Source organism: Malania oleifera, chromosome 2, assembly GCF_029873635.1.
Source record: "Malania oleifera isolate guangnan ecotype guangnan chromosome 2, ASM2987363v1, whole genome shotgun sequence".
Classification (NCBI taxonomy): Eukaryota; Viridiplantae; Streptophyta; class Magnoliopsida; order Santalales; family Ximeniaceae; genus Malania; species Malania oleifera.
The window spans coordinates 446111-460717 of NC_080418.1; the positions used below are offsets into that span (position 1 = coordinate 446111).

The 14607-nt window shown below is 33.6% G+C and overlaps 1 protein-coding gene across 1 annotated transcript; it reads left to right on the forward strand.

The window, feature by feature from the left end:
• Positions 1–2235: 2235 nt before the first annotated feature.
• Positions 2236–12590, forward strand: LOC131148998 (calcium uniporter protein 6, mitochondrial-like). The gene is made up of 2 exons (XM_058099014.1): positions 2236–3459; positions 11911–12590. The coding sequence occupies exons 1-2, from the start codon at positions 2959–2961 to the stop codon at positions 12394–12396; spliced, it is 987 nt and encodes a 328-aa protein (XP_057954997.1). The 5' UTR covers positions 2236–2958; the 3' UTR covers positions 12397–12590.
• The last annotated feature ends 2017 nt before the right edge of the window (positions 12591–14607 follow it).

The window sequence follows — 14607 nt, forward strand, 5'->3', positions numbered from 1 at the left end:
TATAAGAAATGAATGAGTATGTATATGATATAAGTATATGATTACGAAAATGATATGAAAGTTTATGACACTATGTTTTATATTTATGATTATGAGTACATATTGGTATATTTTATCAGTTGTTATAATTATTTAAATGAATATGATGATGTATTAAAACTCATGTGCCACACACTATCAATAATTATTTCGTCTTACTGAGAGGTGTCTCACCCAGAATCTAAACATTTCAGGAAACCAAGACAAACTAGTAGAGAGAGCTCCGGGGTAGAGGAGATTGTTGTACCCTGGGATTCGAGGTAAGTGTTAGAGTTGGGGTATGCAATGTAACCCCTAGAGTACCTATGGATTTTGGGGGATGTACATGTATATGTGTGTGGAGATTATAGCACTCTATTATTGTATTGTATTTTGGACCTAGACATAGTATGTATTCCGCTGCGTGGATAGTAGGTTTGATGGACTGACTACCTGGTACCCACTACAGGTCGGGTTATGTATGATATATGGTATCATAGTTATTTGACAGATGATTGATTATTATCGCTGTTTATTGAAAAAAAAATGGTAGAGAAATCAGGTCGTCACATCCTAAACCTAAATCTGTTAATGAATGTCGATATATAAGTGATTGGCCAAAATGGAAAGAGGTTATCACAACAAAATTAAACTCTCTATTAAAAAGAGGAGTTTTTGGACCTGTAGTCTATATACCAGAAGATGTCCAACTTGTTGGATACAAATAGTTATTTGTGCGCAAGCAAAATGAAAATAATGAAATTACTCAATATAAAGCAAGACTTGTGGCACAAGGTTTCTCACAGAAACTCGGAATTGATTATGAGGAGAAATATTCTCCAATAATGGAGGAATAACTTTCAGATTCTTAATTAGGCTAGCAGTCGCTGAACAACTAAGCATGCATCTTATGGACGTAGTAACAACATACCTATATGAATCATTGGATAGTGAACTTTATATGAAAATCCCTGAAGGATTTAAATTGCTTGAAGCAAAACCCAGAAATTTATATTCAATTAAACTCCAACGTTCTTTATATGGATTAAAACAATTTGGATGCATGTGGTACAATTGATTAAGTGAGTACATTGTGAAAGAAGGATTCATAAATGATGTAGTTTGTCTATGCGTTTTAATTAAAATATCAAAATCCAAATTTATTATAATTTCTGTTTATGTTTATGATTTGAATTTAGTTAGGACTCTTGAAGAGCTCACTAAAGTTGTTAATTATTTAATGGTGGAATTTGAGATGAAAGATTTAGGAAAGACAAAATATTGTCTTCACCTACATATTGAACATGTAAATGACGGAATTCTTGTTCATCAATGTAAATATACCAAAAAGATGTTAAGACAATTTTATATGGATAAAGTTCATCATTTGGGATCTCCAATGATGGTGTGATCACTTGATGTTAAAAAGGACACATTTTGACCTCATGACGAGGGGGAATAATTATTTGGTCTTGAAGTACCATATTTAAGTGTTATTGGCTCTTTGATGTTTTTGGTCAATTATACAAAACTTGATATTACATTTGCTGTAAATCTACTAACAAGATATAACTCCGCTCCTACACAGTGACACTGGAATGGAATTAAGCACATTCTACGTTATTTGAGAGACATTTACAGCAACATCCTTCAATCATTCTGAAAAATTAGCTATCCATGAAACTAATAAAAAATGTGTGTGACTTATATCAATGATTTTTCATATTCAAACAAATTGTGATCTTCAATCAATTAAGGGTATTCTAACAGTTTTTTATAAAGACAACGTTGCATATATAGCTTAACTAAGAGGAGGATACATAAAGGACGACAGAATGAAACATATTTTTCCAAAATTTTTTTATACACATGAATTCCATAATAATTGTGATATAGAAGTTCAGCAAATCCGATCAAGTGATAATCTAGTAGATTTGTTTACCAAAATTTTGCCTACTACAATATTCAAGAAATTGGTTTATCTAATTAGAAATCTTAATAGAATGAGTTAATATATGTGTAACATCTAAGGGGAAGTGTTATGAAAGTCATAAAAATTAATGGTTGTCACCCCTTCGTTTTCCGCCACCATGAATTATGTGCTATCTTTATTGCCCTATAAAAGGGTTCTCTCTCCATCTCATTTGAAGACACACACATAAAGCTTGGAGTAGACATACGACTAGAAAAAATGAGAGAAGAGGAGAGATAAAAAGAAAGATAGATATTTTGTACAATATCGGTCCATATCATCTTACAATTCCTTTCAAGATAGTGAAATTTTTTTATCACATCCACTAATGTAGTAAGCATAACTGAACTATATAAAATTTATATCTCGTCTCTATTTATTTTTTGTATCTTTTATAATATTATCGAACTACGTAAAATTTCTACTTTGTCTTTATTTATTTTTTACATCTTTTATATTGGCTCTCACCTAATGAGACTTTGGATTTGATTTTATTATTATTTTTATTGTTGCTATAAATATTGATGCATATATTTTTAAACGCTCAAGATTTTCTTTTTCATTTTTTATTAAAAAAAAAAAAAAATCCTCACAACTACTTCCACCACTGGCCTCTTAAAATGTCCTTTTGGGGGGACAACCGGAGCCTCCATTATTTCTTTCGCTAGTCCCGGTCGTCTTGCCTCCTTTTTCTCGTTCTAGCGGCTAGCCAAAGTCGTAGGATGATTTTCATCTAGGTTTTGGAAACCTCTTCCTTCCTAACTGTATCGACAGATCTGACTCGGACAAATCATATGTGAATGGCAATGGGATTTTGCAGGGTTATGGTACTGATTCTGCGGGAAAGAAAATGGTATGGAAGTGAGAATAGGGAGATTCAATATTGAATTGGAAAGAGTGTGGATTGGTTGTTTTTTTTTTTCTTTTATTTTTTTAGTTGCTATAATAAAGAATAACTAAAACAAATAATGTGGAGATCGTCATGCTCTTTGTTAAAGCGGAGTGTGTCAACGGCTGTGAGGTATGGAAGAAAACAGCCGGTGGGGTTGGGGGTTTGCTGGGGAAACGACTACGGTTGTGGCTTCCTCTTTGCATCATCAACCTCATCGTCCCTTGTTTTAACTAACGCCTTATCAGCAGCGGCCGCTGGTGGTTCCGACGAGGCCTCCAACTCAGGCGCTGCTGCCGGAGGAGGAGAAAGTACGGACAGCGGTGGCGTTGTGGCAGAAGGAGAGCCCATATCATTTGTGGAGGCAAAGAAGCTAATGAGACTGGTGAATGTGGAGGCGCTGAAAAAGAAGATAGGGATGGAAGGTAAGGAAGTAATCGGGTACTCGGATCTTCTCGAAGCATGCGAGAGCATGGGTGTTGCTAGATCTGTTGATGAAGCCACCGCATTTGCCCGAGTACTTGACGATGCTGGCGTCGTCCTTCTCTTCAGAGACAAGGTTTTCCTTCATCCCGATAAGGTACTTTAGGCTATGGTACTGCTCGTTGTTTCTTCGCCTTTTCGCCTTTCATTCATCCTCACTTCCTACACGCGTCAGCCGCGTCTTTTGGGCCTTCTTCTTCTAAGGTTCATTTATTAAAAAATAAAATAAAAAATAAAAATGCAATTCTTGCTCTAATACGCGACCCTAGAAAGCACAGACCTTCTTTCCTTTGAGAAGATTTTGATTCTCGTGTTTCTTTTTCGTTTTTGCTTTCCGTAAAATCAATTATTTGTGCTGTTGTCAGTTCTTGTTTCTAGTTTCTTAAAGCTCATTACATGAAAACCATAATTCAGTTACTGTGGAATTTTTTGAAGTAAAAAAATTGTCCCTCCCTTATACACCACTCTCTGGTTTACAATACACTAGTAATGTTACACTATTAGAAGTATAGCTGCTGAACAAATTCTGGGCTGTGTGGCTATAGAGGATTCGTTTTCTTAGTTTTCCAAAATGGGAAACCATGCCTTAAGAAACCTCACGGCCACGTTTCATCAAAGGCAGGTGCAATCACAAAACAAAATATAGATACTGAAAGAACACAAACGTTCCAATACTTTGGAAAGGTTATGCTTTTGGTTTTGCAAAAGAAGTAACTCGTCTGGGTTTCAAACAAAGGTTGTCAAGGCGAGCAGTTTTTTGGACTGGAACTGAAGTATGGTTTTCATTTTTCATTGCTCAAGAGATTAGGGTTGAGAAATAGGCTTTTTGATAATAAAAAAAGAAAAGTAAAGGAAACAACAGAAGTTCAAAAATTAATTAGATAACATAGTGATGAAAAAGATTACAAGGTAGCCGCCCCTTCAATAATCAACCGTAAGGCTCAAATTTTCATTTGTAACCCAAATTTTGTTTGGTGCGGAGGACCTTATTTAATGTTTTTAGGATCTTTCAAACACTCCTAAATTTAATGAAAACCAGCAAATTTGAAACCCTAGGAATATTATAAGGTCAACCAAAATTTTAATCCACAACCTCTTAAATAAGAAAATTTTGTGCAGAAAACAATTTTCTAAATTCAAAGCATGACACAACTAAGTGCAAACAAACAAATCTATCATTAAACTACTGCTAATTGTAATGCCCCATTCTGAGAAGTAAGAACAAAATTTAATAAATTACTTGTTCATGAGAAAGCTATGAGACTAGATAACATTCTAATTGAAGTTTGGAAATGCTTAGGTGATAACGGAATTATATGGTTAACTAATTTATTTAATACAATTGTAAAAACTAAGAAAATGCCCGATAAAGGGAGGAAAAGCACTTTAATACCTATATACAAAAATAAAGGAGATATTTAAAATTGTAATAACTATCGTGGAATTAAATTTATGAGTCGGTGAAATTATTTGAAAGTTTAGTTGAACAAAGATTAAGGTTAAAAACAAAGATCTTAGAAAATTAATTTGGTTTTATGCTTGGGAGATCTACCATAGAAGCTATTTATCTTTTAAGAAGATCAATGGAAAAGTTTAGGGAAAAGAAGAGGGACTTGCATATGATATTTATTGACCTTGAAAAAACATATGATAGGATACCTAGGGAAGTTCTATGTTGGGTTTTATAAAAAAAAGGTGTATGTAGTAGGTATACTAATGTCATTAAGGATATGTATGATGGAGTAATGACTAGTGTAAGGACTATAGATGGAGAAATTAGAGAATTTCCAATCACTATAGGCATACATTAAGGATCTGCTTTGAGTCCTTATCTTTTTGCTTTAGTGATGGACCAATTGACTAAGAGTATTCAAAAGGAGGTTCAATGGTGTATGTTGTTTGCATATGATATTGTATTAATTAATGAAATTAGGGACGGAGTAGAAGTTGAGTTAGAATTATGGAGAGAAGTTTTAGAATCTAGAGGCTTTAGGATAAGTAGAAATAAGACAGAAAATATGGAATGTAATTTTAGTAAGTTAGGAGGAATATTGGAGACAAAGTTCAATTGGATGATGAAGAAATAAATAGCACTTGTAGATATCGATACCTTGAATCTATTATGCAAGTTGAAGGAGAAATTAAAGATGATATAATGCATAGAGTTAAAGCAGGTTGGGTAAAATGGAGAAGTGCTATAAGTGTGCTCTGTGATCGTAGAATACCTTTAAAATTGAAAGGGAAGTTTTATATGACAGCTATAAGACCAGTTATGCTATATGGGCGACGAAGAAATATAATATCCAAAATGTAAAAGTTTTCGAGATGAGAATGCTTAGATGGATGAGTGGTATAACATTGAAAAATAAATTAAGGAATGAACATATTCGTGGTAAGTTAGGTGTAGTTTCTATAGAAGATAAGATAAGGGAGGAACGACTCAGATGGTACGGATACTTGCAACGTAACACATAGTGCACCTATGAGGAAAAGTGACTTAGTTATTGTGGGGGGGCAGTAGAAGGGGTAGGGGTAAACCTAAAATAACTTGGGAGGAGATAGTGAATATGAATTTAATATCCTTGAATCTATTAATAGAAATGATACATGATCGCATAAATTGGCGGAAAATGATTCATATAGCCGACCCCACTTAGTAGGACTAAGGCTTGGTTTTGTTGTTTTTGTTCATGGGTTATATAGCCTTAGGATAGAATGCAGTATCTTTGTTTGTCTCATTATCATGTTTTGCATCACTTCTATTTTCTTACTTGTAGGCCTTGTGAAGGTGGCAACACCTTTTACAAATTCAAATTGCTTTTACCTAGCAAATATATTTTGTAATAGAAAAAAGGATAAAAGAACACGTGGAGGATGAGAAATCCTCAAGAAAATCAGAGGAGAAGATAAAAATAGAAGGAAGAAAAGATAAAGAGGATTAAGCTAACAAGGACAGCCAATTGTGCTGATGAAAATAAATTGCACTGGATATCAGAGAAAGCCACATCGCCAAATCATCCTGTAGAGAAATCCACCTGGAAGCAAAAAAAAAACAATCCAAGTCCCAAATCAAATTGATAGATGAAGATCGGTCTTGAAAAATCAGAGATTTCTATCTGGCCAAAATACCTATTAAAAAGAAAAAACTGCACACCACCACAAAATCCTTGCATTCTTTTGTCTTAAATATATAAATCTATGTTTGGAAGAGGCCTTAGATTTGGATTTGTGTGAATTTGGACAAAATATTATATAAAATTGTATTTAATTTTGTCCAAATCCTCTCAAATCCAAATACCAGGTCTGAAATCCATGCTCCCTGCGTAGGTTAAGTAAATATTTTTCATGCCAATTAATTTGATCCATTTGACATTTTTCAAAGTAGCCGCCCCTTCAATAATCAACCATAACACTCAAATTTTCATTTGTCAACCCAAATTTTGTTTGGTGCAGAGGACCTTATTTATTGTTTTTAGGAACTTTCAAACACTCCTAATTTTAATGAAAACAAGCAAATTAGAAACCCTAGGAATATTATAAGGTCTACCAAAATTTGAATTCACAGCCTCTTAAATAAGAAAATTTTGAGCAGAAAACAATTTTCTAAATTCAAAGCATGACACAATTAAGTGCAAGCAAACAAATCTATCATTAAACTACTGCTAATTGTAATGCCCCATTCTGAGAAGTAAGAACAAAATTTTATAAATAACTTGTTCATGGGTTATATGGCCTCAGGATAGAATGCAGTATCTTTGTTTGTCTCATTATCATGTTTTGCATCACTTCTATTTTCCTACTGCAGGCCTTGTGAAGGTGGCAACACCTTTTACAAATTCAAATTGCTTTTACCTAGCAAATATATTTTGTAATAGAAAAAAGAATATTAAGATTAAAGAACATGTGGAGGATGAGAAGTCCTCAAGAAAATCAGAGGAGAAGATAAAAACAGAAGGAAGAAAAGATAAAGTGGATTAAGCTAGACAGCCAATTGTGCTGATGAAATTAAACTGTGCTGGATATCAGAGAAAGCCACATTGCCAAATCATCCTGTAGAGAAATCCACCTGTAAGCAAAGAAAACAATCCAAGTCCCAAATAAAATTGATAGATGAAGATTGATCTTGAAAAATTAGAGATTTCTCTCTGGCGAAAATACCTATTAAAAAGAAAAAACTGCACACCACCACAAAATCCTTGCATTCTTTTGTCTCAAATATATAAACCTATGTTTGGAAGAGGCCTTGGATTTGGATTTATGTGATTTTTTACAATATATTATACAAAATTATTTTTAATCTTGTCCAAATCCACTCAAATCCAAATATAAGGTCTGAAATTCATGCTTCCAGTGTAGGCTAAGTAAATATTTTGCATGCCAATTAATTTGATCCATTGAAATTTTTCAAACTAAGCTGCAAACTTGGGTAGTTTAATATGTTTGATGCACTGGGCACATCCAATCTTGCCTCTTCCTCTATTCAATATATTGATTAAGTGGACTACAAGCCAAGGAATTTGATTTTTCAACATTTCAAGCGGGAACACTAGAACCAGAATAGAGTTTTTCACAGAGATTACCTTGGTCTCCACCCCCTCTCACCAGTGGATCCCAAACTTCTGGGATTGGATTTGATTTGACTCTAGAAACTGACAAATACATCTAAGAACAATAGATGGGCATCATTTTCTTGTCCAAAACACCAATGTGATGCCAAAAATACCCAAAATGAGTTGCAGAAGATTGAAAGGACGTACTTATCTTGTTTTAAACACAACCGTAATGTCAAAACAAGATTCATCAGGCTTCAAGAGATGAAAACAAAGGGTCAACAACCTGTAGGAGAATTTCAATTCATAAAACAATCTCATTCCATGCAACTGCAATCTTCCTAGGTGAAAAATATAGTATGAGTGAAGGATGAAAGCATTGGTTGCTCCCAAAATTCCGAGAAATTTCATAAAATGGTTGTCTTGGGTCTTTGCCAGATGTGGTGGAGGCACTGATATGATAACTGGTGATGGAATTTTAGCGCATTTGTTGTCTTTGATCCAAAATGAACTAAAATTTACCGTAGGTATTTCATTATCAAGTTCATGCAATAAATTGAATCCAGTAGAAGGGAAAGGAAGAAGATGGTTATTGACCCTGTAAAAGGGGAAATGAAGAGTGTCCAAAAATGTTCTCTGCTAATGCTGTTTCAGTCATAATAACAACAGATGAAACACCCAAAATATTCCTGAATGTGTTTAATACTGCCCCTATCTAAATTTGTAGGGTATTTAAATATCGTAAATGGTGGATTTGTTCTTAAATCTAGGCGTGTATTAATTAAACACAAATCTGAATAACATTTAAGGAAATATTTCTAGTAGTTGACTCGGAATATACATAAGATAACTTCCAAGCAAGGTCTTAAATTTCGATTTCGACTCAAATTTTGAAGTTCCAAAAGTACGGAAATTTCGATGGAAATTTCAATTTCGATGTCAATTTCGATTTCAAATTGAAAAAATAATGGAAATCAGTAGTAAAACATGGAATTCTTTGTGAAACTTTAGAAATGGTTAAAAAGCATAATAATGTAAGTTTTAGGATTAATATATTGCAAGTTAAATACATCTATGTTGTGTATGAGGTGGAAACATTGTAATATGGTATATGTAAGTAGTGTAACAAACATATTTGTAACATAATATACATTAAACATATTCAGTTAATACAAATGAAATTCATAAATCATTTAAATATTATTTATTATACAAATAATGATAATTTAGACATGAATGGTTAAATAAAATGTTGCTGTAAGTATATTTTTTCATATAATTTCAAAAGCACATATAAATAAAATAAATTAAGAGAGAAATTTCACTTGCTCCTAAATCTCTCATTTGAATTCCGAGGAAATTTCTTTGTATATTTAAAATTTTTACAAATTTTGCTAAAATATCGAGATTTCCATAAATTTTGGATAATTCGTTGAGATTTTGACAGAAATTATGCCTGACGGAAATTGACTGCCATTTCGATTTCGAGGGTGGCGGAAGCTGGAAATTTCAGCGGAAATTTCGACAATTTCGTGGAAATTTAAGACCATGTTTCCAAGTGTATGGATGATTCACCAAACACAAGAAATGGGACTGGACTAGGCTGATGGTGCTTATGCCCATTCAGTTGCCATGTCAAGCCTAGGCAATTGAAATTCATGTCCAACCTATGATGCTTAGCTGATGTTTGATTCTAGTTTTATTTTGACATGAAATGTGATTTAATGATGTAAGGAAATTCAACACAAATCCAAGCGATTCTTAATCTCCTACACATTCTTAATCCGCTTTCTTTGCTTTTTAAAAAATAACATGCAGTGCAATTCTTTTGTTTATTATAAATTCACATTTGAGGGCAAAAATTATATTTTGATGTTTAAATGTCATTGCATTTCAAGCTTCAAACTTACTGCATTAACTTTATCTTCAACCAACTCTATTGTAAGAAGTTTATGGCTTTATGCATGCACATGCAACACATTTACCACCACCTCTGGCATATTCTGATTTAACAGAAAATAGGCTTATTCTTCTAGCATTTAATCTGGGTGTTGCTTCTAGCATGTCCAAGCATCATAGTGACCATAATCTAGACTAGGCCCGTCCTAACCGAGCCCATGCTCTTGTTTATATGGAGGAACAAAATATCCCTTTTTTTGGTTTGGGGTGGGGTTTCAACAAATGTGTAATTTCAATTTGGATGTCAGCCAGAGCTATTCTATGCATTGCTTTCAATGAAATGGATGTGAAGATGACAACTATTTTGCTTTGCTTTGTTGATGACATAATGTGCTACTTTCTTGTCATTGGTCAATTTCAATTTTTATGTCAGCTAGAGCTAATCTATGCAATGTTTTTCAGTGAATTGGATGTGAAGATGACAACTATTTGGCTTTGCTTTGACGATGAAATAATGTTTTACGTTCTTATCATTGGTACCTCATTTCAATTGTTGGAAAAAATTTTTTAGGTATGTGCATTGACTCATGGCTGTTGTAGCCCTTAGATGCACTTATATAATTTGAAAACCCAAATTAAAACCATATCCTATCCCTTAATGAAATCTGAACCATCCAAAATAGCCTAAATAAGAGCACTTATCCCATATTTGGGAGCTTGGAATTTATATATTAGATTTAGGTGTGCATGGATATGGATAAAATATGATACAAAATTGCACACAGTTTCATCTGAATCCATACTCTGAAACACATCCTTAAAATATTTATAATCCCAAAAAATAAGACTGCTATAGTAGTGTGAACGATACTTATGCAGTTATCAGTTGTTGTGTGAATACTAATAGGATACAATTCTTACTTTAAAATGATTAATTTATTACTCCTGTGTCAATATCCCTACTGCCGTTCTGCTTCTGTAGGAAAGTTTCTCTCATGCCAACAATGTCCAGAGAATAAATTGTAGGGGTCTTAAATGGTTAGTGGCATATAGTGTTTGGAACCCAGAAATAGATCAGAGAAGAGGGGATGACATAGAACCAAAGTTAGGTTTTGTATGGCAGATGAGGAACCACATATTGCATTTTTATTGACACAAAAAAAATTTGATTCACTACTGCAAGAACAAAGAGATTTTTTTTATGAAACTGGATTAACCTGAGTGGTTTTGATGGTTAGATTTCCATGGATCCTGGAATATGGCGATGTTAATCTTACTTGCCCTTATAGGCACATTTTATGCAGAAGTTTTATTACTTCAGGAATCAGTGAGTAGTTGTGCTGGTGGACACACTGGAGCTTTTTTTGTTTGTTTATTGTTTTTTTAGGGTTTTTGTTTTTTTAAATGAATTCCTAATAAAGGATCTTTTTATTCAATCTCAAGTAGTTAGGGTAAAGGCCTTGTTGTTGGTTTGATGAAGCGGCACGTAAGATTTGGTAATTAAATTGTTTGATAGTGTGCAGTTGATGAGTGCAAGCAGAAGGAAAATTTAAATTTGTTGGGTTCATTAGACTTCTATCTTTTACCTAATGATCCTTGTGGTTCATCCTAGCTTCAACACTGGCTGCTCCTGGAATGTAAAACAAACTTTTTGTTGGGAGATATGCATAGAGTGGGTGGCAATGGATCTTGTGAGTAAGATAACCAGCTCAGCCTCCGCCCCAAGTCAGGAAATACAGACTGATTTCCTGGTTGGGTCACATGATTACTGCTTGACTCCAGTACACGAAGTTGACCACTTTGATGACGGATAATTTACAGCAACACTGATTGCCAGTTTGTTTTGTCGATTGATGCTTCATGCCTAACCTCCCATGACCAGCAGCTGCCTCTTCATTTAATTGCTTCTCCCTGTATTGGCATTGGGTGTATACAATTTATATATAATGGTTAAGCAAATCATCAGAATTTTAACCCCAGCAGTAATAATTCGTTTCAGTTTATTTGCTTACAAGCATATATATAGAGGGCTCTAATTAGGAGTTTTTTAAGTTTATTTATTTTGGTCCACTTTTTCTGAATATAGAATTTTGTTTTAGGTGGTGGATTTGGTAAGAAGAGCAGTGCCCCTTTCTCTCACACCCGAAGATGACCCAAGGCGGAAGGAGCTGAAAAGATTGCAGGAGAAGAAGGAAGAAATTGACAAGCTGGCACACAGGCAGGTCCGTCGCATACTCTGGTCTGGGCTGGGTTTAGCTGTGATACAGGTGGGGTTGTTCTTTCGGTTAACATTCTGGGAATTCTCATGGGATGTCATGGAGCCCATTGCATTTTTCACCACGACCACTGGCATAGTAATAGGTTATGCCTACTTCCTTTTCACTTCAAGAGATCCCACGTATCAAGACCTGATGAAGAGGCTTTTTTTATCGAGGCAGAGAAAATTGTTTAAGAGGCACAGTTTTGATGTTAATAGATTCATGGAGCTGCAGAAGTGCAAATGCCCCCTGGATGCTTCAACCTCCACCAAAGGCCAGCTGGTAGGGATAGATCTAGGCCGGGAGGATGCCTTGCATCGAGATTAACCCACTGCCCTCTCTCTCTCTCTCTCTGCTTAGAGAGACTGGCGTTGTGCCAATTTGCCAAAACTATAGTCATTCCCGATAGGATCATGTCATGGTTTCAATTTTTCTTTTTTTAAATGCTATGACTTTTTTGTAAACTATTCAAATGCGAAGGACAATAAAAACTTATATGCAGAATAAGATCTCCAAGATAAGGGTAATGTTGTTAATGCCATTTGGACCAAGGATTTTGTCATTAGAATGGGAGAAGATATCCTCTTACCCCCTTTTCAGTTATAGGTTTCCCCAAGGTACCTTTATTCTTAGGCTTCCATGCAAACTTCAGAATCTCCTTTAGGTAAGCCCAATTAGAAGGCAAAATGTTAGGGCTAATTTTTTTTTTTGGCAAGAGTTTAATGTAAAAGTCTAGTTAACTCATTAGTTTTCCCCTCAACTATATAAATTCTTTTTTCCTCTCGTCCTTCCATTAACAACTATAGAGAAATATTAGTTATTCCTATCAACTTGCTTCAATTGTTTCCCCTAGCCTTCTGTCGAAGGATGTCTTCTTCTATATTATGGAGGGTAAAAAATTCACCCATTTTATGTTTTGCTGCTATAAAACATACGATATTAGTTAGTAAATCATTTTGAGCAAGAATCGTATCTTTGATTGTTGCATTAGCTTTATTGTTTATCCTGTTGAAGAGCTATGAGAACTTCTAAGCTTCCTCTTTAGTAATTTAAGCCATTTAGAAAGAGAAAATTTGTGGGCCAATTATTATAATGGTCCAGGATCTAGCCACTCGAGGTAATAACTATTAATGTTTTGTCTAGCAATTAAGGAACCTAAAGGTGCCCTTATTGGTCTTACACCCAAGAAACTGAAAATGAGATATAAACATGAACAGAAATCTTCTTTGGATGTCAAAAACTATGAACCATAGTTATTTTCTAGAGATCATATTTGGGGTCAACTTCGTTTATTATGTAAGGATTGTGAAGTTATCTTAAGTGAAAGCTTAACCATACAACATAGAGTTTGTGTTAGATATATGTATTAAAAAATGGAAGAGGAAGGATAAAATAAATCAATGGAAGAGAACTATATGGTGAAACGGGAGAAAATATAATAAAATTTAAAGATAAAATGATCAAAAATAGTGATTGGACTATAGAGGATGATGTAGACACAAACACTTTTTGAAGTATGATAGCTAGCTCTATTAAAAAAATAGTAAAAGAGATTTTAGATGAGTCAAGAGGAAGATTCTCGAACAGTAAAGAAAGTTGGTGATGGGATCAAGATGTTCAAAAAGTCATAAAAACAAAATGAATTTGACATAAAACATGACTGCAATATAGAAACATGTGTAACTTCAAAAAGTATAAAGAGGTGGGGAAAGGTGCAGAAAAGGGTTTTAGTGAAGCTAAACATAGATCCTTTAAATAATCTGTATGATATCTTAGATACAATTGAAGGGCAAAGAAATGTATTTAAACTTGTTAAAACCAAATAAAGAAAAGGTAAGGACTTAGGTAATATAAAATGTATAAAAAGTGAGGATAATATTGTTTTGGTTAAGGAAGAAATAAAAGAAAGATGAGAAAGTTACTTTAGTAAGCTATTTAATGAAAATCAAATAAAAGACTTAAACTTAAAATTGACAAATAAAGAAAAGATTAAAAATATGATATTTATTTGCAAGATTAGAGTTAACGAAGTTAAGTTTGCACTAAAAAAGATAAACAATGGAAAAGTTATAAGACTGGATAACATTTCAATTGAAGTTTGGAAATACTTAAGTGATGATGGAATTATTGGTTAACTAATTTATTTAAAACAATTATAAAAATTAAGAAAATGTCAAATGAATGGACACTTTAATACCTATATACAAAAATAAAGGAGATATTCAAAATTATAATAATTATTGTGAAATTTAACTTATGAGTCATACGATGTAACTATAGGAAGAGATAGTTGAACAAAGGTGCTAGAAATGAAGGTTTCAGAAAATCAATTTAATTTTATGCTTGGGAGATCTACTGCGGAAGCTATATATCTTTTAAAAAGATTAATAAAAAGTTTAGGGAAAAGAAGAGGGATTTGCATATGGTATTTATTGATATAAAGAAAGCGTAATGATAGGATACCTAGGGAAATTTTATGGTGGATTTTAGAAAAAAAAAAATGGTGTATGTAGCAGGTATATTGATGTTATTAAGGAT